The following is a 25,941-nucleotide window of genomic DNA, read 5'->3' on the forward strand; positions in this document are numbered from 1 at the left end:
GGACGCTACTCTTCCGCTAATCTCATTCCATATAGGGTTTGTTGATAAGACTTAAAACTCTATTTTGTAACGTGCAAAAACAAACCAAAAAAAAAAAAAACAACAAACAAACAAACAAAAAAAAACCCAACAAAACATACAAACAAAAAAAAATCCCACCAAAACAAAACAAAACATAAAAAACAACATGAAAGATGATGATATAAATGCTAGGTCTTATTCGAGAAATTAAAATTATATTTTTAAAATTCAATTCCTGTTCTCATTCTGGTGTTTTTACCTTGTCAACAGAGTTTTTGGCATCGATATAACTCAAAGTGCTACGTCTGTATCCAAAGGCTTTGGTATCGATATTGTTTGAAGCTGTCGATACCAACAGTATCAAGAACACCACATAGAACGATACCTTTACCAGACAGGAAATAACAGGAAATGTTTAATATATAATATATACAAAATACGTTTTTAGGCTAACGTTATAACGATAACAGAGTTGTAATTGTACTTCTACATGCCAATTGATCAAAATACCTGGCTCATAGAGAGAATTCGTTTATTTTTATGTTAATTTAATTTTTTTTTTAATTTTTTTTTTTTTTTTTTTTGGTTTCAATCCCCAATTTAGTTTCTGTTCAAAAATGTCGGTTCAGTAGAAATCTTATCAGCGTCACTTTACGAGAGGACCTCGTGATGGGAAGTATGTATTAGTTTTATAATGTAAAGTTTTTAATGAATAGTCTCCCTTTGTTTCATTTCGGCGCTAAACTAGAGATAAATTATCCTGCTAACACAATTATTTTATCTTAAAAAATACCTTAGAAGTAAATGATAGAAATTATATGCTGTACAGTATAATTATCAAATTCAGTGTTTTACTACGTTGAACAGGTATACGTCTCACTACAATGTTCAAAATTACATACATCTTTACAGGGCTAGTGATGAGTTGATGAGAGGTTAATGATTTTTTTGTTCAGTCACAAAGGTTCTAACAAGATGAAAATGAATGTGGTTTATAAATGCAAACAAGAGCTGGTTAATTTTACCTAAACATGATTGTCGCTACATTTATTTGCCATTATTGCCTATGCCAGAAACAAAAAATACAAAAACGACAATGAAATGGCGCACAAGTACACACACACACACACACAAACACACACACACAGAGTTAGAAAGAGAGGAAGCGAGAAATAAATAAAGAGAGAGAGAGAGAGAAAGAAAGAGAGAGAGAGAGAGAGAGAGAGAGAGAAAGAGAGGAAGCGAGAAAAAGAGTGAGAAAGAAAGCTAGAAAGAGAGAGAGAGAGGGGGGGAGGAAGTGAGAGAGAGAGAGAGAGAGAGAGAGAGAGAGAGAGAGGAAGTGAGAAAAAAAAGAAAGAAAGAAAGAAAGAGAGAGAGAGAGAGAGAGAGAGAGAGAGAGAGAGAGAGAGAGAGAGAGAGAAAAATCAGACTTCCTCCCATTCACCATAGAATTCATTATCGTAATAAATACTGACCTGTATTAAAGACCTACCTCCAGAATTAATGCAAGGATCTCCTTTTCTTTTCTCTTCCTCTCCTTTTCTTCTCGTTCTGCTTTTGTCAATATCTTTCCCCTTTTCGTCTGTTTTCTTTTATCTGTCGTCTCCTCTCTCTTTGTTCCGTTGACTTATTCCAGGTTGATGGGGATTATTAACAGATGATAAAGATTATTTGATTGTGGCAATGCACTTCTAGAGGGGGGAAATTCCATATTTGTCTACCACTCCATTACAATCAAATCGTGGGCTAAGGATTAACTGTCTATATCTCCAAAAATTTCTTCAAATTGAAAAATATTGATTTAAAGTTTATTATTTGTTAATAATTGTATGTAAAATTCAGCCAGTCTTTTGTATTAATATTTGAGCCAAATTCCCGAATTTAACCCAAAATAAATTGCCAGATGAAGGCTTTTAAAATGTGACTGTAATGCTTGTAATCTTATCCTAAACTATTCCAAAAGTGGAGACACAATCTCAGCCCAAGAAAAATACGAATTTGGTCATCTGTAATTAGTCTTTTGTATCCAAATAAAAAGACAATTTGACCTCCACTTAGTCACTAAAAGACGAATTTTCATCATTTTCATTGTCTTATATTTCCAATAGAGCGAAAGTTGTGAGACCGTCTTGGCTATTTACCGTCAGGTCTCGTCCTACATGTTAAATGTTGCTGTTGGCCAGGGTCCCCTTGGAAAGCGCTTTGAGCATCTTTAGTGGATGTCGAGCTATAGCAATGCTCAATATGGTGAAATATTTACCAAGTGTGACAAAGAGTCCCTGGGCGAAACAACTCTAACAAAATAAAGACACTAATTGTTGATGCAAAATGTATCTTGATTTATATTTCTCCCACAAGTCCAGTTTCTTTCTTTGGATAAATAAAGCTAAAGATTTAACATGAGAATTACTTATATTTACAGGTTGTTATAGGAGGACGCAAACGGAATTCCTTCCTCTTTAGGTACTTTTCCAATGCGTGTGTCGCTGTAGTGGTATTGTGTATTGTACTTAAATTAAGTCCGAGTGTTCGAGCCTTAAGGTAGGAACATTGACCCTTTAATAAAGTCATTTTGCGCGTAGTTTCCAATTTCCAACCACGGGAAGTTCGGTAAAAAAAGCCACTTGAGCTATTATATAGAGCAATATCCACTTAATGTGCTCAAAGCGCTTTACAAGGGGTCCCTAGCCATCAGCAACATTTAACGTATAGAACGAGACATAACGCCTGTTAGGTGATAATACATTTTTTTTCCGATAGAGACAACCCTGTTAACGGCCAGGTATTCATTTTACACCCGAGTACGGTTAGAGAATGTGAGTAAAGAGCCTTTTCCTAGGACTCAAATGCGCCGAGCGAGGCTTGAACCCAGGACCTTCCGATCCGAAAGCGAGTGTCATACCACTAGACCACATAGTCGCACTAGGTAGCTGTGTCTAATAGATCTGACAGGTCTTGGAATAAACTAGCGTCCTGTTCAAAGCTTTACAAGCAATTGAAACCTGAATAAATTCCGTCTCTCTGGCATTAATGACTCAGATGGATTCCTTTTTATTTTCAATCCCATGATGCAATCCTTATGTGTGGATTCTGTCCTGCTTCTTTGATGTCTCGGAGGTGAAGTCTATTTTAATATATCATTTTTTTAAAGTTTAAAGTTTTACGGCCATAGAAAAAGGTTTGTCGTAGTATGGCAGAGGAATACTTGTAAAAGATAATGTTATGAATCTACTTAACGATGCATTTGTGCGGTTATGTGGTCTTGTGGTATGACACTCGCTTTCGGATCGGAAGCTCCTGGGTTCGAGCCTTGCTCGGCGCATAGTTGAGTCCTTGAAAAAGGCTCTTTACTCAAATTCTCTCACCGTACTCAGGTGTAAAATGAGTACCTGGCCGTCAAGAGCGTTGTCCCTGTTCGAAAAAATGTAATATTGCCTAACAGGCGTCATGTCCCGTCCTACATGTGAAATGTTGCTGTTGGCCAGGGACCCCTTGTAAAGCGGGTTGAGCATGTTTAGTGGATATTGCGCTATATAAAAGCTCAATATTTAATTTTTTAAAATTTCAAAACAGAACGACGTAACGTGAAAGATAACAGCAGATATAGGCCTATATGCCAGTTGTGACGAAATGTCCCTAGAGGTTACAACCTTAACAAAATAAAGGCTCTGATTGTAAATCGCAAAATGTATCTTGATTTGATTAATTCAGACCTAACAGGCTTCACGTCTTGTCCTATAAATTGATTGTTGCTATCGGCTACGGACGCCTTGTAAAACGCTTTGAGCATGTTTATTGGATATTGCTCTAAATAAATGCTCATGGATTTTTCATATGGGGGTGGGGGTGGGTTGGGGGGGGGGGGGAATGAGTCTGCTAATCGACTCGTGTGTGGTGTCAATTCCAAAGTAGGTTGTAAATTGTCAAGTAGCTTTAAATTTGATCAGTGATCGTGCTGGTCGCTGTTAACTTCTGGAACAAAAAGTGAAAGGGGTTACTGGATCCAGTTTAGATGCTATGGAAAATACGTTGCGATAGATTAGAGTACCTCCAAATCAATTTCAATTTGTCATTAACTGTTGTGCACAGAATACTCCAGGGAAAAATCTGGCTAACTGGCATTTCAAGATTCTAGAAAAATCACTGACATGAAATTCAAAAATCAAAACTGTACATACCCCTTTTAATAATCCTGTCAAGAAAATTCGCCATATTGTTTTTTTTTAATATGTAAAAGATAATGGATCTTAACATCCACACAATGTCATCACTATACAAAACATGCCGTCAACACACCTCTTGTGTGCTATAGAAAGAATAATTAGTGATCACATTTATTTGAGTTGAGTTCATTTGGAAGTGTTGGCAGAGATCTTATATTAATTTTCGTTCACTGATTTTTCAAAACGGTTTGTAAATAGATATAGAATACTCTTCAACAGTCGTAACGTCACTTCCTTCCTAATGACGCATGGTAACTTAGTAATACTGGCTCTAAACTATCGGAACAATGGCGGACGCCCTTATAAAATATTTCTTCCGCGAGCATAAAGGGTATCCAGAGGAAAAAACCCCATAAATTTGATCATGTTTTGACTTTTACACATTCTGATCACAAGACATATGAAAAGTTCTAGCCAGCATGAAAAATAAAAAGTCATGATTTTCTTTGGTAAGAACCAAGATGGCCGTCGTTGCCGGGCGGCGTGACATCAGCCTATTGAACCGTATTGTCACGATGGTTGGTTATTTATTTATCAAAGTTTGACGTTTTTCTTTCTTTCTTTACCTCTTAGTACAGCTTACAGATAGATCGCGTTTCTGAATAATTCTCACAAGACTGTATTAACCAGACTATAAAGGTTCAAGATTACACATAGTCTTATGTGTTGGTCCGTTATATTTCCGGATGGCAATGTTGTGAGCTTCTTAGCCAAGCGCATACTATCTATTGAGAGGTTGGCGTTCAATCATAGCCACCACTAAAACATGCCAAGCAGCTGAATCAATCAGTCAGGTATTTGTTATAACGTTTTGACGCAGAGCTGAAAATAATTTACCAGTAGATTTTTGACCAATCAAAACATGAAATTTGTGACACACCCTCACACGTGCTCGGACAAACATAGTTGGTTGTTTATAAACAGTAACGTGAATGAAATCGACCCCTCTCTGATCGTTGTTATTGCTTTTATACCGCCAAATGGGTGACTAGTTATCACACGATTTTCTTGATCAGATTATAAACGTATAGGTTTACACATAACTTTCTGTGTTGGTTCTATTGATCAACCGGTAGAACAGTGAGTATTTTACTTAAGTACAAACCATCGATAGTAAAACCTGTGTAGTTTGCTGTGTCTACCAATCACTGCCATTGTTTACATTATGACGATTGTCTGAGAGGCGTGGTTATCTACCTGTCTATTGCATTAAAAACTCTTCACAACTCTTGTTTTTTTTTAACGCCTGCGTTTAAATTGTGAGTAATGCTCACAAAACGTGGGACTGATTGTTTTGAGTAATAGGCATGTAGTGAAGATGGCTATGGGCTCAATAAATGCTCACTGATTATGCCTACCAAAACAATCAGAAATAGTTCATAAATAGTTGTAACCCACTCACAGACGAGTACCGATAATGATTAAATGGCATGATCTATAGATAGTATGCGCTTGGCTAAGAAGCTCATAACATTGCCATCCGGAAGTATAACGGACCAACACACAAAACTGTGTGTATCCATTAACGTTTATAGTCGGTTTAATACAGTTCAGTGAGCATTACTCATAAACGCGGATGGCAAAATCAATAACAAAGACCTGAGTGACGTCATCTTCGAATTATCTATATTACCTTTCCATGTGCTCGAGGGCATTGGTCACATTGCAAAATGTGATCAAAGTGACCCACAGAGTGAAAAGTATTCACAGCTTTTGAAATATCTCACATCACGATTGGTCATTTTGTCCATCTTGACACATGGGTATGTTTACACCTTTCACAAAGCAGCGTGTTTACATTTATTCATAAATATCCAATGGGTGGACAGCAACAAAGCATATGATTGATGACTGGGTTGGACGAAAACCTGAATATAGATCGCTCCCATTGGAGGAGGACTCGTCTCACCAGGAGAGGGATTGGTTGCAGGTGATTATTTGACCCCACTTTTTATCCAGCTTTATTTGGGTAACAACAACAACATCCCCTCCTCTCCTCTAAAAAAAAAATTAAATTAAAATTGAGCTTTTATATAGCGCAATATCCACTAAATGTGCTCAAAGCGCTTTACAAGGGGTACCTGGTCAACAGCAACATTTAACACGTAGGACGGTACATGCCGCCTGTTAGGCGATATTACAATTTTTCAGACAAAGACAACGCTGTTAACGGCCAGGTACTCATTTTACACCTGAGTACGGTGAGAGAATGTGAGTAAAGAGTCTTTTCCAAGGACTCAACTATGCGCCGAGCGAGGCTCGAACCCAGGACCTTCCTATTCGAAAGCGAGTGTCATACCACGAGACCACATATCCGCATGATAGATCATGCCATTATGCTCTACTCTGCTCCTGCTCCGTCCCCTTCTCTGATTAGCTAATGGAAATGTGCAATAAAGCAACGAATATAGATATGCTCAATTCAAATAGTGTCAAAATTTTAACACGTTTAATGAGTTTTAAAACAAGTAGTTATTTATAAGACGACAGTCACATTTTAAAGTCCATCTGCGATAGGACTATTCTGCCGTACTCTGGAAAAAACCATAATTTAAAATTTGGCCAGAAAACTTGTCCTTCAACTACCGATCGATTTAAATCTTGGCAAAAAACTCTCAAACCTGGGAGTTTGCCAAGTTTTTGCTCTGGAAAAAAATCGTATTCAAAATTTAGCCAGACAACTCGTCCTTCAATTATCGATCGATTTAAGTTACCCTCATCTGGACAAAAACTTTCAATCCTGGGACTTCGCGAAGTCCTAGGTTTGAGAGATTTGTTGTTGTTGTTGGCAATATGAGTTTAATTTAAATCGATCTATATTTGAAGGACGAGTTTTTTGGTCAAATTTCTAATTCGAGTTTTTCCGGAGTTTAGAAGTTAACCGTTTACAATACTTTTCCTTAGAAACTTAAAATGGAAAGATTAACAAGATATACGCACAACCAATTATTGAATCTGCATCACAATCATTTTAATGTTAAAACTTGGCACATCAGTTGAGTTACACAATACTGTGACATAATTACTCGTAACATTTCTAAACCCTCCTCTTAACCTCCAGTACATAATTTATCTTTGAATTCAACAGTGCAGCACAATTCATTTTATATAAAATAGATATTTAAATACATGATTTACAGCAACGATTACAATAAATAATGACAATACAAAAGATAGCATTTTACTATTATCAGTTATCAGATAGGAGGAGAATGAAAGAACAGTTTAAAACAAAGATTCAATGACTCAAAGTTAACGATAAACTCCGTGTTTTTTTTAACTTTATAATAATACTATAGTAAATTCATCATTGGTATTTCAAGTCCACACCAATTTTTGGACATAATTGTATAAAGAATGACTATATAATGGCACTGCATTTAATCACATTGTCTAAGTTCACATGTTTTTCATTCAACAAAAGTTATATATATATACAAATAATGTTTATTTTTCAACATGGGGCAGTGTGGCTCAGTGGTACGGTCTTTGCTTCCTACCGAAAAGGTACCAAGTTCAATCACCCGCCGCTGCGTTGTGTGGCCTTGAGCAAGTCACCTCGCCCTAGCTCACTTTGCGGCGCTACCCTGCGGGGATGAATAAAGGGAATTTTATTATTTTATTTATTTTATTATTTATTATTAGACAAGGAATGGATTTACTGAAAAAAACAGCCCTTGACACTCAATCGATTCATGACCATCCTGTAGACAATATCCATGGAGAGTGATGGTTTTAAACTATCATTTGTATTTTAACATCGGTATTTATTTATTTCTATTTAGATATCTGAATAAAATACTGCTTGTTTTGCGTTAAGGGGCGAAATTGTTAAGGCATTGCAGTGGGAGCTGGAAGGTTCCGGCTTTGAGCCCCGCATCAGGCACGTTTTATCAATGGACAAGATAATTATTAATCCCCACATTTTGCTCACTTCGGATATCAAGGGAGATTCCTGGTGACATCATACGTTTGTTTAATGGATTATCTATATTCCTTCATGAAATATCTAGGCGACGATATCTAACAATGTTTCACGGAATGTCATACTTTAATATAAGTACCTAACCTCTGAAGCAACATGAAGTAAACTGATTTTGAATCTATTAAACTTTACGTTTGTGATTAACCAAATAGGTATTTATTTTGTTGCACAATCAATATCTTTAGCCCCAGTTCAGTTTAAAGACGGGATGGATGTATTAATGCAACAAAGATTGGACTTATCTTGTTTAATGCATATGCTTGTGAATCCTAAGCGTATATAATATTCATTTCTTTTGTTATTATGTCCTAGCTAAAGTCTAAAGCCCCCCATAGACGCCGACATCCGCTGATAGCGGTACGGATGACCTATCGCTGTGACCCGATCCCTGCGTTTATCGCAGATGATTTTTGCCCACACATGGGGAGATATTTTTTTGAGGCGATCGGCGATCGGGGGCGTGGCAGTATAAAAAAGTAGACAATTTTTTTCGGATTTTCGCTGTTTTCACGTCGGATTCGAGATCATCGTCAAATTTTCAATAGGTTTGATACTAAGAACTGTGTGTTTACTCCAAAAATTGGTGAAATTAGAAATAAATTTTAATTAATAGTGAGGCTATGTGGCCGACAGAACCGATCCCAGTTACTGTCTGTTATTCTATCTTTCGTCTTGCGCACAATAGTGATTACTTCTCACTAAATTATATCAATTAGACTGTTGAAGGAATGAAATTGACATCATTCCACTCTTTGTTATTGTATTAAGGCAGTCATTTTGGTAATTAGTTCTCACTAAATTATATCAATCAGACTTTTAACGTTCAAGGTTACTCGTAGTTTTGTATGACGGTACGTTATTTCCGACTGGTGGATGTTGTGAGCATTTTACCTAAACTCATAGCATCAATAACCGTCCAAGATATTCGCATCATATGTAGCAATAGCTATAATAATCTAACATGTCGAGAGAGAGAGAGAGAGAGAGAGAGAGAGATAGAGAGAGAGAGAGAGAGAGAGAGAGAGAGGGAGAGAGAGAGAGAGAAAGAGAGAAAAATTTACTTGCGCTATATATACCGCTATATTCAATAAAGGTGCTCAAATCACTTTATAAGGGTCTTTGGCCAACATAAAAACATGTTAGACGAGACATGACTGTTAAGCGATATTGCAATTGTTTCCCGACAGAGACGACGCTGTAAACAGCGAGGTACTCATTTTAACAGTGAACAAGGTGAGAGAATGCGAGTAAAGAGCCTTTTCCAAGGACTCAATTATGCGCCACTCAGAGCGGGATCCAAAGGCGAGTGTCATTTCACAAGATCACATGCATAGCCGCACAAAAAAGTGATGAGAGAATAGATTCATATGTATTGAAGGAGGAGAGAGCGGATGGAGTGAGTAAAGTTTTGGATATTTATAGAAGGAACCAAATTGACGTCACTCATCTCATTGTTATTGTTTTTAGACACCCATTTTTATGATTAGTTCTCATTAAAATATATCAGACTATAACGTTCAAGGTTCCATGTAGATCTTTGGGCTGGAGTGATATTTCTGGCTGGCGGACTTTGTGAGTATTTTAATTTAACACAGAGCATCAATAGAAGGAATGAATTTGACGTTAGTCAAACCGTTGTTATTGCTTTTAGACAGCATTTTATAATTAACTTATCATTAAGTTATATCAATCAGACAATGAACGTTCGCGTTTGCAGTTTTGTGTGTTAATATGTTATACCCCGATGGAGATGTCGTGAGTACTTTTCCAATACGCATAACATCAATACATTTGCAATCCGATTTAAGTTTAAAAGCAACGTAGACCACGGAAATTTTTCCATTTTGTGGACAATAAAGATTTTTTATTTATCATTATTATTATTATTATTATTATTATATTATTATTATTATTATTATTATTATTATTATTATTATTATTATTATTATTATTATTATTATTATTATATTATTATTATTATTATTATTATTATTATTATTATTATCATTATTATTATTATTATTATCATTATTTATAAAACAAATCGACAGTGTTCCCGTGGCAGGTTAAACGGGTACTTCTCGGGACTACTCGCATTCGCACCCCCCCCCCCACCACCACCACCACCACCACCACCACACACACACGCACACAGCTCTTTTCTTTTTTTTTTTTTTTTGGGGGGGGGGGGGCGTTGTTTGTAGATTATAATTCAAGGTTACAATGCCCACCCCTGTCATCACGTAGTCAAGGCTTTTTGGCATCTGCCAATCCCAAATGTATGTGTCAAGGTCGACCGTCATGTCGCATCAACGGGTGAGGAGGAAAAAAAAAAGAACTGGCATATTATTATATCATTACATTGAAAATTATGAAAACTATTTTTTATTTTGTATGAAATCCTTTATAAGTTTTACGATGAACAAGAACGAAACTTTTGCCATCTACCTCTTCCTGGCGCAACATTTATAAAAATATTATTAAAAAAAAATAATAACACAGCATTTATTTGGCGCAATATCCACGTGCTCAAAGCGCTTTACAAGGGGTCCCAAGGCAACAGCAATATTAGACTTGAAAGACGAGACATGACGCCTGTCAGGCGATGTGACATTTTTTCCAACAAGGACAACGAACGGCCATGTTCTCATTTTACACTTGAGTACGGTGAGAGAATGTGAGTAAAGAGCCTTTTCCAAGGACTCAACTCTGCGCTACTCAGAGCGGGTCTCGAAACCTGAACCTTCCGATCCGGAAGCGAGAGTCATACCACTTGATCCATCACAAAACAGGGAGGGGCACTTTTCTGTCGGCCACATAGCCTCAATATTAATTAAATTTTATTTCTAATTTCATCAATTTTTGGAGTAAAAACATAGTTCTTGGTATCAAACCTATTGTAAATTCGACGCTGATCACGAATCTGACGTCAAAACAGCGATCGCCTCGAAAAATATTAAGCAAAGCGGGCTTTGCGGGCGATCGACCGTACCTAGGTTTATCGGCCAGGTATTTGGCTACACACATTGCGTTTTCACCCCGGTTTGCCTGATCGGGGTCTGGACCAGGATCATATCCGGGCGTGTATGGAGCCTTTAATACATATTCCTTAACCTTGTTGAAACATGAACAATTTAATGCTAATGAAATCCATGAAATCTTTAAAACGAGTTCCCATTATATCGTGACGTTGTATTTTTAACTAATTAATGCGTTTTTCTGGGGAAAAAACACGTATCTAAATATTTGACCAGAAAATCGACCTTCTAATATTAATCGATTTAGATGACACTCGACTTGGCAAAAACTCTCAAGCCTGGGAATTGAGAGTTCCCAGGTTTGAGACTTTTTTGCCAAGATGTGGGTCTTTTAAATCGATCGATATTTGAAGGACAAGTTTTTGACTAAAATTTTAAATACGTAAATACATTTTTGTTTTGTTTTGAATATAACAGTTAATTGGGTTTTTAAAAAAAAATATGCTCTTCGCCACGACACCACAAGATATCGTCGCCTAGGCAGGATTCCACGAAGGAATATATAGATATTTCATCAAACAAGATGTCTGATGTCAACAGGAATCACCCATGTTGTCCAAGTGAACAAATTGGGGGTTAATAATCTTGCTCAAGGGAAAAAAAACAAAGTGCCTGAAGCGGGGCTCGAACCCGGGACCTTCCGGTCCACAATGCAATGCCTCGACCACTCAGCCACTTCGCCCCTTATAGATGGAAAAATGAGGCACTTTGAAACAAGGACGAGTACAAAAATAAAAGAGGAGCAAAGAATAGACCAGGACATTGATTTGTGAATATAGGGGAGGTGAGGAGAAATTTGATCTACGTGTTTCACCGACGTTCATACTCATATAGGTCCTGTTCTAAAGCAATACTGGCCCTGATAGTAAGCTAGGCATTGTTTTCGTTTTGCTTGTTTTTCTAGAATCTTGGACTCGAGACTTCGATACATCGAGGATCGCCTCGCTTGCCAGTTGACGACTTCTTGTAGCTTTTGTCGGAGCTGCTCGTCGCTGGGATACGGACTCTCCTGGAACAAAGACAGATGGGTACGAAAACATACAATGACTAAATAAGTCATGTTTGATTTTACGATTTCATAAATTTATGATCATGATCATCATTACGATAGCGTCGTCGTCTTCATCATTGTCATCATCATCATCATCATCATCATCATCATCATCATCATCATCATCATCATTACATCATCATCATCATCATTACATTATCGTCGTCGTCGTTATAATAATAATAATAATAATAATAATAATAATAATAATAAATAATAATAATAATAATAATATAATAATAATAATAATAATATCACCATCTTCATCATCATTATCATCATCATCATCATCATCATCATCAGCATCATCATCATCATCATCATCATCATCATCTTCGTCGTCGTCATCATCATCATCATTACATTATCGTCGTCGTCGTTATAATAATAATGATAATAATAATGATGATGATAATAATAATAATAATAATAATAATAATAATAAATAATAATAATAATAATGATAATAATGATAATCGTCATCATCATCATCATCATCAACCAACACCAGGACTAATATTTCAAAACATATAATAATATACTTATCAATGTTGAATGGAAATTGATATATCAAACTCAATCATCTTTTTATGGAAAATAAATTCTTAAGAAAATACTGTAACTAGAAAATAAGATGTCATCACTTTGAAACCAGAAGTCAATTACACAAAGTATGTATCCAATCCTCCGAAAGACTGCTTTTACAGTAAATCCATTGAGATTGGAACCAGTTTTTTGACATCACACTTTGTTCCCTACTCAGGTGTGAAAGAGTATGTTTAGACTCATAATATTGTAAGAGCGCTAATACAAAAAGGGAGAATAACACAACACTATGAAGTGAAAATTTGGTTGTAAATTCCTGTTGTAAGAGTTACATAACATTGTAAAGCGAGCTGAGCATGGGGAACCTTGGAAATGTCATATTTAAATAAATAAAGATAAAATTTCCTTTATTCATCCCCATGGGTAAATTTGTCTTTAGAGTCTATTCCAAGGGAAGACTGGAATAACCCAGGCGTCAGCCGCAGAGCAGCGCCGCAAAGTGAGCTAGAGCGAGGTGACTTGCTCAAGGCAACATAGCGCAGTGCCAGGTGATCGAACTCGGTACCTTTTGGGTATGACACAAAGACCGTGCAGCTGAGCCACAGTGCCCCTTAGGTGTGCACGTTTATTTATTTATATCTAATACCATTACCGTCTGCCTCAGATGGCGAAGACATTTCTCAGAAGCCAGTCTTAGAAAGAATTTCTTGGAAATGACCACACATTCTGCGCCATTGCTGATGACGGACAGGCTGGGCTGGTCTGGGAAAAGGATGTTGCTGAGGCCCTGTAGGTTGGGAAGAGTCGAGAAATGCAGATTTATAAATAATTTTCGTTATAGTTTTATTGAGCAGTTCATGCGTTTATGTGATTTTCTTTTTCTTTTCTTTTTTTTTTTTTTTGGCTCGTCAACTTATAAAGACAAACTAGTAAATAAACAAAGTGCCGTGTATTTATGTGTGATAACAATTATTATAAGATCAACATATTTTAATAGGAATACATATTTTGAAAATTTGAATCTAGAGTATCTTAAAACAGATATTACGCATTATTTTATTTGTAAAAAAAATCTGGCACACGTTTTTATTTTGCGCAGAATACTTCCATCAACAAAGCATAACTAAATTCAAAATATGGAATAATATACAATTCTTACAATCTTGTTTTTTTTTTAAATTCCGGAGGTGTCCCCAATCGCTGCACGAGCATGCGAGAGCGCGTTGGGAATAAAGTTCGAATTCCAAAACGCAAGAGTTTAAGAAATCTTATATTCCATCCCTCAATCGATTCTCATTTCGTTATCTTTGAATGAAAGACATTTTCAAATATACTTAAATTATACATTTTACTACAAATATCTAATTTTAGTTAAATTTAACGTTGGATAATTTGACGACACGAATTCTTATTGTTAACTTGATCTCATTTAATGTTACTATTTACGGGGAGGGGTAGAATAAAATGTGTTAAAATATTGTATTTATTATACAGACTTATATTAAACATGTCCAACTGATAACAATGACTCGTTTTTGTTCGTTTCGTGCTACCAAAACCGTATAAACTCTGACTCATAAGATATATGGTTGTCAAAAGATACTGTACTTTGCTTTATAGATAGTATGAAGTTGCCTTAGGTCCTTGTTATTGCTTTTGGCCATCTGCGTTTATGAGTAATTCTCACTAAGCTGTATTAACCAGACTATAAACGTTCAAGGTTTCACTTAGTTTTGTGTGTTGGTCCGTTATACTTCCGGATGGCAATGTTGTTGCGAGCTTCTTAGCCAAGCGCATACTATCTATAGATAGTATGCGCTTGGCTAAGAAGCTCATAACATTGCCATCCGGAAATATAACGGACCAACACACAAATCTCTGTGTAATCGTGAACTTTTATATTCTGGATTAAACACTTTAGTGAGAATTACTCATAAACGTGGATGGCAATAAAAAAACAATAACAAAGACATGAGTGACGTCAACTTCATTCAATCTATAGAAACCAAATAAAAACGATTTCATGTCTTACAAAATACTGTCCACGTTCTAAGACTTGTAGTTCTATAATGGTTGGGTCCAAATCAGCCTCTGTAAATTTGTATTCCCTTCTGGCCTTGTAATCCAATTCCTCCGCTATCGTCTTCCTTCCCTCTCCTTCTGTCACTCGACGCTGGTACTCTGGAATTAGGATAAGCATAAGATAAGATTCCCTTTATTCATCCCATAGGAGAAATTTGTCTCTAGGGTCTATTCCAAGGGGAGACTGGAATAACCCAGGCGTCAGCCGCAGTGCAGCGCCGCAAATTGAGCTAGGGCGAGGTGACTTGCTCAAGGCCACACAGCACAGCTGCCGGTGATCAAACTCGGTACCTTTCGGGTACAAAGCAAAGACCGTACCGCTGAGCCACACTGCCTGAAAACTGATGAAATAATATAAAAATGTGGCCAATCCATTCAAAACGGTATCATGTTGGAGTGAACTATAACAAAAAAATATCCATTAGCCTAAATGTGCTCAAAGCGCTTTACAAGAGGTCCCTAGCAAACAGCAATACTACTTAACACGTAGGACAAAACTTGACGCCGGTAAATCGATAATAAATTTTGTTTTTCAAACAGACACAACTGTTAACGGCCAGTTGCTTCCACATTTTACACCCGAGTATGGTGAGAGAATGTGAGTAATGATCCATTTCCAGGATTCAACCTTGGCCGCTCAGGGCGTGACTTGAACCCTGAGCCTAACGATCCTAAGGCCAGTGTCAAATCACAAGACTACACAGCCGCACAACAAGATGTTGATAAATGAGTCTATTGTCATATATAGGAAAAACTGTTTAAATTATATGTTGTTTTAGTTTGATTAAGTATATTTCCTTGAAATGCAGAGGACTAACATTTTTTTGTCCTCATCGTTTGAACTATTAGAGCACGGCGACTCCCTGGAAATGCGCTAGCTACAGTCCATTCCGCATCATCGCAACACCTCGGGAGCAGCGAAAATGTTGCGATTAACCGAAGTTGCAATTAACCAAAGTTGAGTGTCCTGTCTACTATTGTAACATTTTATACATATATATGGTAAACCCAAACCCGTTTTTATAAACATTTGTGTAAACGCCACAGACTGAGCAATTTGATTGAAACAAATACCATATGACAGCCCTGTATAGATTTTGACAAACAAAAGTTGCTTTGATGAAAGCCGACATCATATTCAGATTGGATGGATTAACTTTCACTCTTTTGTTCTCAATATGTGTAAGAGTTAAAGAGATCAGCGGTGATGAGACACATTGAGCTCTCACGGTCACCATGGACAGTCATCAATCCCAAAACAAGGGATATCGCTCAATCTCTCCTCACAACAGTCATTGTCCACTTGCTGTCTAAACTATGTCAATCCCCTCGCCTCCTATCATGGTCACAGATGACTGCACAAACCCGTACTGCAACGTCCGTCCTCTTTTGTCTCTAATAGAGCGGTGACACACCACTGCAGCATTAAAAACCTCCCACTCTCGATTCTTCAACCTGTTATGAATTCACCCATGATGAAATTTAATCATGAGATTTTGTTTGATTGATTTGTTGAACTTGCCATTTTATGATGTCGAAAATGTCTTGCGATTAACAGAACTTTGTTGCGAAAAAGAATCGGCATTCGCTTAATATGAAATAGAACATTCTCCCAGAAGGGAGTATGGTTTCCGTCCGTTGGCCTACGCTCTATGCATCCATTATGTTATAAAAATGCAGGTTCCAATACTTCCAATGAGAAAGCTTATCACATGTACGAGTACTAGGATAATTCAGTACGTCACAGATTGGACTCGGAAGTGTCCGAGCTTTGATATCACCACCATATTTGAAAGACAAAATCTTTAAATCAAATCTCACATTTCAATCATTTTATTCCATTACAGTTTACTGAACAGGCTTCTTGAAAACTTAAAGTTTTAGTCCCCATGGTTAACTTGATAGATAAACAATGTATCCCGACAGGGATTAAATAATACTTCGAAATCCTTACAATTCTGTGGTCTGGTATCTACTCTCATTTTCAATAAGTTTTAATGACTTAGAAATGCTCATGAATTTCGGAAATTGGAGCCAAATTTCATATTTTTACGAATTTTTGTAGTAGTAGTCAGGCCTGAGTTTATACAAATAATATTACAGCACCTCTTTTTACAAATCAGCAAGTGCGGCGATGTGGTCAAGTGGTATGATACTCACTTTCGGATCGAAAGGTCCTGGGTTCGAGCCTCGCTCGGCGTATAGTTGAGTCCTTGGAAAAGGCCCTTTACTCACAATCTCTCACCATGTAAAATGCTTACCTGGCCGTTAACAGCGTTGTCTCTGTCCGAAAAATTGCAATATCGCCTAACAAGCGTCATGTCTTGTCCTACATGTTAAGTGTTCCTGCTGGTCAGGGACCTCTTTGAGAACATTTAGGGGATATTGCGCTATATAAAAGCTCAATTTTTAAAATTAAAATAAAAAAATCAGCATTACTTACGTAGTTGTAACTTGGCGAGTTTTTCGCTTATACTTTCCTCTTTGGTCTCAGCATCGTCGTTGTTGGTTTTGTCACTAGAATGGTCATCGTCCATCTCCTCCTGGACAGGTTTCGTTTCCTCGTCGTTTTCGTCATCTGCCTGTCTTCTCATAAGTTGTCTGTTTTTCCCTTCAGGGCTTGAGGCAAGGTAAACACCCTGTTGAATATTAAATTCTTTGAAAAGCCAACCTTCATTTTCTTTCAAACTGTAGGATCTCTAGCCGTAAAAAATTGTACGGCTACAGTGACCATAGCAATGGTCATTCCTACTTCCGCTCTGCCTCGTCCCGAGCTGACCAGGCTCATATAAAAGCCGAAGGGACCTCTCGACTTTCTCACTCTCACTTTCAACTCAGCTCACTCCTTAGACATTCATTTTACAGACTCTTTCTCATTACTACATACCGCCTAATTCAGGGTAAGCTATATTTTTATACTTTAACTTTATCTATTTAATATCTAGTGTTAACTTAGTAATTCCGTGATTCACCGGACATCTGGACCCATCCTAGTCATGGAGTCCTACAGCCAGAATACCCAGTTCTGGCAATTACGGTAGTTACTACAAAACTTATTCAGTAAAGTAAAGGAAGGAGGAGGCTGGCTGAAGCCTGGGTTAATTAACGAAAATGTGAAAATGGAAAAACTTAGGCTTGAAACAGTACATACAATGGATGTTTCGAGTGTAAACCCTTTGTAAAGACGGCAATTCTTCATTGGCTGCCGGTGAAGCAGTGCATTGAGTTCAATATTTTATGTTTTTGTTATAGCTCCTTTCATGGCCTGACACCATCCTATCTAAACGATCTTGTGTCTCATTTACACCTTGTAGATTGCTAAGATCTAATAGTATGCTTCTTCTGACAGAGGTACACTCTAAGTTTTTTTGATTTCATACTTCATTGTCTTTCTTATAATACTGAAGGAGACTTTTTCCATACACTACGAGAGACTTCCGCTTCACTGACTTATATTGCTTGAGTTTATCAGCTGGCCAAATCAAGAGGCTAAATAAAGGAAACACACACACACACATACACACACACACACACACACACAAGCAATATATAGATAGTATGCGCTTGGCTAAAAAGCTCATAACATTGCCATCCGGAAGTATAACGGACCAACACACAAACCTGTGTGTATCCATGAACGTTTATAGTCGGGTTAATACAGTTCAGTGAGCATTACTCATAAACGCGTGTGGCAAAAAAAAAAACAAAAAACAATAACAAAGATCTGAGTGACGTCATCTTCGAACTATCTATACTCATTCTGTTTGAATCAAAACGTGGTACCCTATGGTCTATTTCCATTGTAACTGGAGGGAGGTTATTCCGATTTTCATACTTACTTGATATGCAGTAACATTTGGATTTTTGTGTAATTTGTAATTATAATATTGTTAATATTACTATGCAGGATTCGCATAAATTGGAATAGAAGTCTATGTCACATAATTTTTGACTTATACTATTTTTACTTTTTGGTTGGATTTAGAAGTTTCAGGTTTCCCTTTCATGCCAGTCTGATATTGGGTATTAACTGGACAGACTACAAAACTATTGAATACTTATGAATATAAACGCTTGATCACACAATTCTGGAAGATTCTAGAAGCTGTGGACTGTAAAAGTAATAATAACACAAATTATAACAGCTTCAAAAAAGAACCAAATACCAAACACGGAACGTGTCGGACTCAAAACCCTTCTTCGGCCAACAAAATCATTAATAAATTATTTAAACCAGATCGACGTCAGAAATATTTGGCACGTCCTTTCTGTTATAAAATATTGGAATGTTGAAGGCTTTAAGTATCATATCAGCGTTAATTTGTTTTGTTGTTGGCCGGTGATAATTTTTTAAACCAAAAATGTTCCTTGTAACGTATTTGTTATCATTTTGCATTTGTTATGTTCACTTTTATTCATTGTTTCTTCAAATCACATTATACTTCAGGTAGCTTAAAAAATTTTTAAAGCCACAATAATAATGTATATCTTTTTAAGGATTTCGAAATAACGATTTTCTGATTTACATGCTTGTCGCTGCACCTCAACATGATTAATTCACTCCGAGTAAAATAGACGGGAAGTTGGTAAATAATATCGTGAAAGATATTACAAGAATCAAGACAATACGATTCAATAGTCTGATGTCATGCCGCCCGGCAACGGCGGCCATCTTGGTTCTAAACAAAGAAAATCATTACTTTTTTATTCTTCATGCTGGCTAGAACTTTTCATATGTCTTGTGATCAGAATGTGTAAAAGTCAAAACACGATCAAATGTATGGGTTTTTTTTTCCTCTGGATACGCTTTTATGCTCGCCGGGGAAATATTTCATACGGGCGTCCGCCATTGTTCCGATAGTTTAGAGCCAGTGTTACTAAGTTACCATGCGTCATCAGGAAGGAAGTGACGTTACGACTGTTGAAGAGTATTATTATCATTTAATTTTTCAAAACAACAACTTACACACGAATCAGACTGAAATGCGAATTCCAAATTGGCTATGACGTTTTTATTTGTAAACAATCATAACAAAACGTAATTGCTGATTTTGTAACAAGTTATTTCTAAAATAAACGCTAAAATAATTGCTCGGTTAATAATCTAAACATCTACAAAGAACTTTGTGAATCCAACTGTGATAAACTGTGATTAACGTTCAGTTGTTTTGGAGATACAATCGTCCAAATTGCTTTGAAATAGCCAGTTATTACGTCTGTCTTGTGTACAATGAAAAGGAATTCACTACAATTGCATGCCGCAGTCTGCATGGATCTCGAGTCTAATGCAGTCTTAGAATAGAATTGGTTTTAATTATCTAATATTATGTCACAATTAATGCTGGGTTAAAGAGACCAGAAAAAAACACATAACAACAACAACAACAACAACAACAACAACAACAACAACAACAACAAACAAACAAAGTTAAAACGTGCGGCTATGTGGTCTTGTAGTATGACCCTCGCTTTCGGATCGGAAAGTCCTGAGTTCGAGCCTCGCTCGGCGCATAGTTGAGTCCTTGGAGAAGGCTCTTTACTCACATTCTCTCACCGTAATCAGGTGTAAAATGAGTACCTGGCCGTTAACAGCGTTGTCTCTGTTCGAAAATTTGTAATATTGCCTAACAGGCGTCGTCTCTCGTCCTACATGTTAAGTGTTGCTGTTGGCCAGGGACACCTTGTAAAGCACATTGACCACGTTTAGTGGATATTGTCCTATATAAAAGCTGAATTTAACTTTAAAGTAAAAACGTTACACGTATCAAACCAATACTAGATCTATTGGCTTACAAGTCGGAAGCTCTTTCCAATGGATCTTATGGACAAGAAAAATTTTGGATTTGCATTTTTGTTGTTGCATTTTCTGAAAGAATATGCTTACCAGAGCATTTTAATCTTTATTTGAAGTTAAATCGGGTGATTATTGTGAAGTTATGGTCAGATGTATGGGAAAGGTATCCAGTAACTTTTCTGAAATTTCATACTTTTTCAACATGACTAGGTGTAAAAAATATTTAGAAGTAAAATTAAGCTTTGATAATTCCCAAAGATGTACAAAAAGAGTTGATTTAATCATTTATGACAAGAACTCATTTTTGATAAAAATTGAACTTCTAACTAAACTTGGCAATATCTCAGTTCAAACCTGTTCACCATCCGACTGATTATGTCATTCACTGTAACATGTATTTCCGCTCACTTATATTTCCAATGTCACTTCTAGAGAATATTATACCTTGGACGTCTTGCTAATCCTTTTCCGCTTCCGGTATAAAACTTTCTTCCTGTCCACACCCATGAATGGAGGAGACAGCCTGTCCTCATCATCTGCATCGTTGTCCTCGCCTTCATCGGGACGCATCATCTCATCATCTTCATCAATGACTTCATCAGAATCGTCCTCCAACCCTCTACCGTTCGTACGTATATGATTCAACTGCACCACTTTATTATTACTGGCTATATCGGGTAGAAACGAAGACTTGTGAGGGTTCTCTGATGAAACGAATGGCCCGTCCCTCCTTTGTCGGGATTGGTGCTCGTTTTTAGGGATGTTGAAAGTCTTTAGTAGACCGTTTTGGGAATGGTGATTTGCCTGGAAAATGAAATGAGATAAAGAGAAAAATATAGATAGAATGCGCTTGGCCAAGGAGTTCACAACATTGCCATCCGGAAGTATAACGGATCAACACACAAACTCTGTGTAACCATGAACGTTTATAGTCAGGTTGACACAGTTTAGTGAGAACAACTCACAAACGCGGATGGCAAAAACAATAACAAAGGCCTGAGTGACGTCATCTTCGAACTATCTATATAAATAGGTCAGTAGATCTCATACTTAACAAACATTTACTGTTGATTTACATGTTTTTTGTGATTTACATAATCCCGGTAGGCAATAAACACATTGAATATTATAATGATATGATTTGTAACACATTCTGTAACATGCAAACTTTGATTACTATGAACTATGAATTTAAAATTATATGAAGAAATCCAATTTCTCAAATATGGGTCATGTCACATAATGAGGGTAACCTAACGTTTGCTTAAACCGCCCAAATAACTATATAAATATGCTGAATGTCGTAAAATTGAGTGATTCGTGTTTCTTATATTTTTAATTTGAAAAACGTCTTGGAGAATGTCACACAAATATACCTGGCTACCAGTTTCATGTGTTACGGGGAAAAGGTCAATATAAAGCGATTCATATCAAGAAATGTTTCAAAAACAATTAGGATTATTTAAAAGCCAATAACTTTAAGGTCAATATACCTATGCCTGTGTTTAATATGTATGGATATATATATATATATATATATATATATATATATATATATATATATATATATATATATATATATATATAACAAGAATATAAAAATAAACTGGCAAAGTGACGACAAACATCGGATGTCTCTCATTCCTGAGGTTTAAATATTCTTTTTAAATTACGAGTCAATGAAATTTACGACGTTCAGCTCACTAATAATGGGATTGCTAGACGGATAATTCATAACGTTATTTTTACTCATATTATGGTTATCACTCCCACATCTAATGCATCGTTACTGTATCAGCTATTGACCTTACCGTGTGCCTATCATCTATGTGGCTATTCCTAGAAGAAGTCGTTTTCCCTTTGACCGACAGAACTGGGGACATCTGCAACAGGCGTGCCTTGTGTTCTTGGATGATTCTATCGTAATCCAGGCTCCCTAACCTGTCCACACTGTTGTGATAGCCGGGAAGCGTCTGTTCCTGGAGTACATTAGAGGAATGTATCAATCTAACTGAGATGGAAGAAGGAAGGTTCTCAATCATACAAATAATCTGATCTTTCTTTTTATCACTTAAAGTCACTGACATATCCAAGGAACTGAGTACAAACCCTAAGTGCTCCATTTCTTGAGATGGGGTTAAGTTAGACTTATCTGATATTTCAAATCCTAACGAACGCACAATATTGGTCGTGTACTTCAAATTATGTTCGCATTCCTCATAAGAAGGGCCCTGAATATAAAAATCATCAATATACAAACTGCATATAATTCCCTTAAGATGCAGATGAGCAACAATAGGTTTCATGATTTTAGTGAAGATTCTAGGACTATCACGGAACCCCTGCGGAAGAACAAGGTATTGGTATAACGATTCATTATGAACAAATTTAAGAAATTTCGTAAAATCTGGGTGCATGGGCAAAGAATGGTATGCATTAGATAAATCTAGCGAAACCATGAAACATTTAGGTTCTATAAGTTGTAAACAAGAATGTAAAGTGTCCATTTTAAAATGGCGATAACGCACAAAGGAGTTGAGATGTTTTACATTTAATATCATTCGATACTTTTTCCTCTGCTCACCGGGTATAGCACGTTTCTCCTAAGGAAAACATTATTAACAAAATCACCCTCCTCCGGTGTACATTTCTGGATAACACCATCCCTTTCATATTGTATTATCATCTCCTGTAAAGCTAACTTTTCATCCTGTTTAAATTGGATAGTATGAGCTGGTTTCATTTGAACAGGAGGGGACAAAAAATCAATTGCACATCCAGAAATACATTGAATAATAAAAGGATCAGAGGTATACATTTTCCAAGTAGATATAAATAATTTAGTTCTGCCCCCATGCAAATGGGTTACCTTATCCTTTAATTCCTCCTTTTGAATGTGTGTTGCTTGTGGTGTTGTTTGTGGTTGTTCCATGTCCTTGTATTCCCCCGAAAGGTGTTTGTCCCCCCTCCTTGACCTTTCCATGGTTGACCTTTGCCTAAAAAAGGAAACCTTTTCTGGCCATGGGACGGGTACGGGGAAAATCTCCTTGTGGTTTTTGCCACTCGAATAGAATCGTTCATGTCTTTAATCTTATCTTTAATGTTGCTCCCAAATAACTTGTCACTAACAGGATAGGAAGCGGTACAGAGAGCGTTGAGGTCATCTCTAATTTCACCGCGAAGTGACTGTCTTCTATAAATATCCAAACTATGAGAGGCATTGGTGAGCAAAGCGACTCCATCCGAAATATTTTCCAGTACTTCTTTGTTATCTCCTTTCACCATCTCCATAGCCCTGCAAACAGCAGTAATGCCTTTCATAAGCGATACCTGCACTTTCTGCAAGGATGCGTCCCTCATTCTAGAGGCAGGGGATATCTGTTTAAAAACCTCCTCATTGCATTGGACAACCTCTAGTCTAGAGCAATTTGCTGGCACTGGATATTTTTCAGAGAGAGCAGTAATCGTATCCTTGGGCAGACCGTCACATAAAACCTGTGTAACACCAGTTGAAACATTCTCTGCCAGCACCTTCCCTTTCACTTCTGTCCTGCCTACCACATTCTCGAAATATGAGAATGCCTGCTCCATCATCCCTGCATCTCTACTACTGCCTGGCACCATATCAACTGACCGCGAAAGGTCAGCATTACATTCTACATCTTTACTGCCTGACCGCGAAAGGTCAGCATTACTTACATCTTTACTGCCTGATCGCGAAAGATCAGACTCAATGTCATCATTACATATTGGCCGCGAAAGGCCAATATTGACATTAGCATCTTCCTCCTCCATTTCATTAAAACGGTCAAAGGCCTCCTTCATTTGGCTCACCACTGGCACCAATCCCATCAACACACTGAGTTGCTGTTTTATTTCATTAAAGTCCAGTTCACTGCTACCAAGCCAACGCTACTACTACCAGCACCGTAACTGCTCCCCTCCGTTTTCTTTCCTTTACCTTTCCCCTTCACACCTCTTACACTTCCTTTCCCAACACATTCCTTCTCGCTCGCCCCGTCTTTCACTTCACCACCTCCTTTCCCTTTCTTATCGTCCGCTCGGCTACTCTCGATTGTTTCTTTCTCCATCACTGACTCGGAACCAAAAATGGCGTTCATTGTTTGTAAACAAAGGGACCGAGATGGCAGGCAATAAATAGGTGTTAAACTATTGTTTAAAATTGCACAAGTTTTACGAATATATACACTATCCAGATGAATGAATTCACAACATATAAATTGAACACAATTCCGTTTGAAAATATAGAATAATAATAATATAGAATTTAAATCAAATTGAAGTTGGTGGGCTCCAGTGATCAACGCTAAAGCAACGCTAAAAAGTGATCACGTGACGCAGCGCTTCCTCCAAGTGGCTCCTATCAGCATTAAAGTAGACGGAATAAATATTATTGACCCGTCAATAGAGAGGTTTAACAGAGGATATATATATATATATATATATATATATATATATATATATATATATATAATATATATATATAAATATATACATATATATATATATATATATATATATATATATATATATATATATATATATCACCTCACGCATCATATATCAAAACCCATAATTATTAATATTGGATACACGATAAAAAATGAACCGCTAGCCGATTTTTGCTTGGGTGTCTCAATTTAAACATTCCTTAAGATAAGTATCCGGGAATTTCCTTCAATATTACATGCAACAGCTATATTTAATGTTTTCAATTTGTTCAAAACAACATTGTATAAGGCATAAAGCTCTACCAAGATTTACCGTGGAAAAATCATATCAATATATATTTATGATTTGATCAGAACGCACCAGTTATTACATGCAAAACACAAATCTGGTTGTAGTCAACATTAGATGTAACACTATTCGCTTATAATCTTGTGTACATAGGGTTCAACAGTCGTGACGTCACTTCCCTCGTAATGACGCATAGTAGTATAGTAACTGGTTCTAAACTATCGGAACAATGGCGGACGCCCTTATGAAATACTTCTCCGACGAGCATAACAGTGTATCCAGAGGAGAAAATACATTATAAATCTGATCATGTTTTGACTTTTATACATTCTGATCACATGACACGTGAAAAAGTTCTAGCCAGCACGAAGAATAAAAAGTACCGATTTTCTTTGTTTAGAATCAAGCTGCTCGTTGCTGGGAGGAAGTGACATCAGACT

General features: G+C 36.8%; 2 protein-coding genes across 10 annotated transcripts in view; both read right to left on the reverse strand.

Annotated features, from left to right (window-relative positions):
• Positions 1-151: 151 nt before the first annotated feature.
• On the reverse strand, positions 152-8,209 carry LOC144974034 (uncharacterized). The gene is made up of 4 exons (XM_078916924.1): positions 8,179-8,209; positions 6,544-6,621; positions 1,514-1,647; positions 152-406 (listed from the first exon to the last, which is right to left on the reverse strand). The coding sequence occupies exons 1-4, from the start codon at positions 8,207-8,209 to the stop codon at positions 263-265; spliced, it is 387 nt and encodes a 128-aa protein (XP_078773050.1). The 3' UTR covers positions 152-262.
• The window catches only part of LOC144973767 (uncharacterized), a 105,494-nt gene continuing 86,746 nt past the window's right edge, over positions 7,194-25,941 (reverse strand). For 6 of the 9 annotated variants that reach the window (XM_078916655.1, XM_078916652.1, XM_078916653.1 and 3 more), the window contains 6 exons: positions 22,552-22,719; positions 21,185-21,544; positions 17,390-17,585; positions 14,897-15,045; positions 13,517-13,651; positions 11,659-12,276 (listed from right to left, as the gene is read on the reverse strand). In XM_078916655.1, the coding sequence (XP_078772781.1) occupies positions 12,094-12,276; positions 13,517-13,651; positions 14,897-15,045; positions 17,390-17,585; positions 21,185-21,544; positions 22,552-22,719 (1,191 nt within the window). In that variant the 3' untranslated portion in view covers positions 11,659-12,093. Of the gene's footprint in view, positions 7,832-11,658; positions 12,277-13,516; positions 13,652-14,896; positions 15,046-17,389; positions 17,586-21,184; positions 21,545-22,551; positions 22,720-25,941 lie in introns of those variants that run through there. The other 3 variants (XM_078916658.1, XM_078916657.1, XM_078916656.1) reach the window with 2 other exon arrangements.

This window comes from Berghia stephanieae, chromosome 5, assembly GCF_034508935.2.
Source record: "Berghia stephanieae isolate SIO BIC M18660-M18661 chromosome 5, UCSD_Bste_1.3, whole genome shotgun sequence".
Lineage (NCBI taxonomy): Eukaryota > Metazoa > Mollusca > Gastropoda > Nudibranchia > Aeolidiidae > Berghia > Berghia stephanieae.

What these genes read in the sequence shown, in the direction of transcription:
- LOC144974034 (XM_078916924.1), bottom strand. Translation starts at nt 8,209, where the DNA reads ATGTCACCAGGAATCTCCCTTGATATCCGAA. An exon ending in TGCGGATATGTGGTCTCGTG is followed by an intron (nt 1,648 to 6,543) that starts GTATGACACTCG and finishes ACCTGGAATAAG; the next exon opens with TCAACGGAACAAAGAGAGAG. An exon ending in TCCTTGCATTAATTCTGGAG is followed by an intron (nt 407 to 1,513) that starts GTAGGTCTTTAA and finishes TGTCTGGTAAAG; the next exon opens with GTATCGTTCTATGTGGTGTT.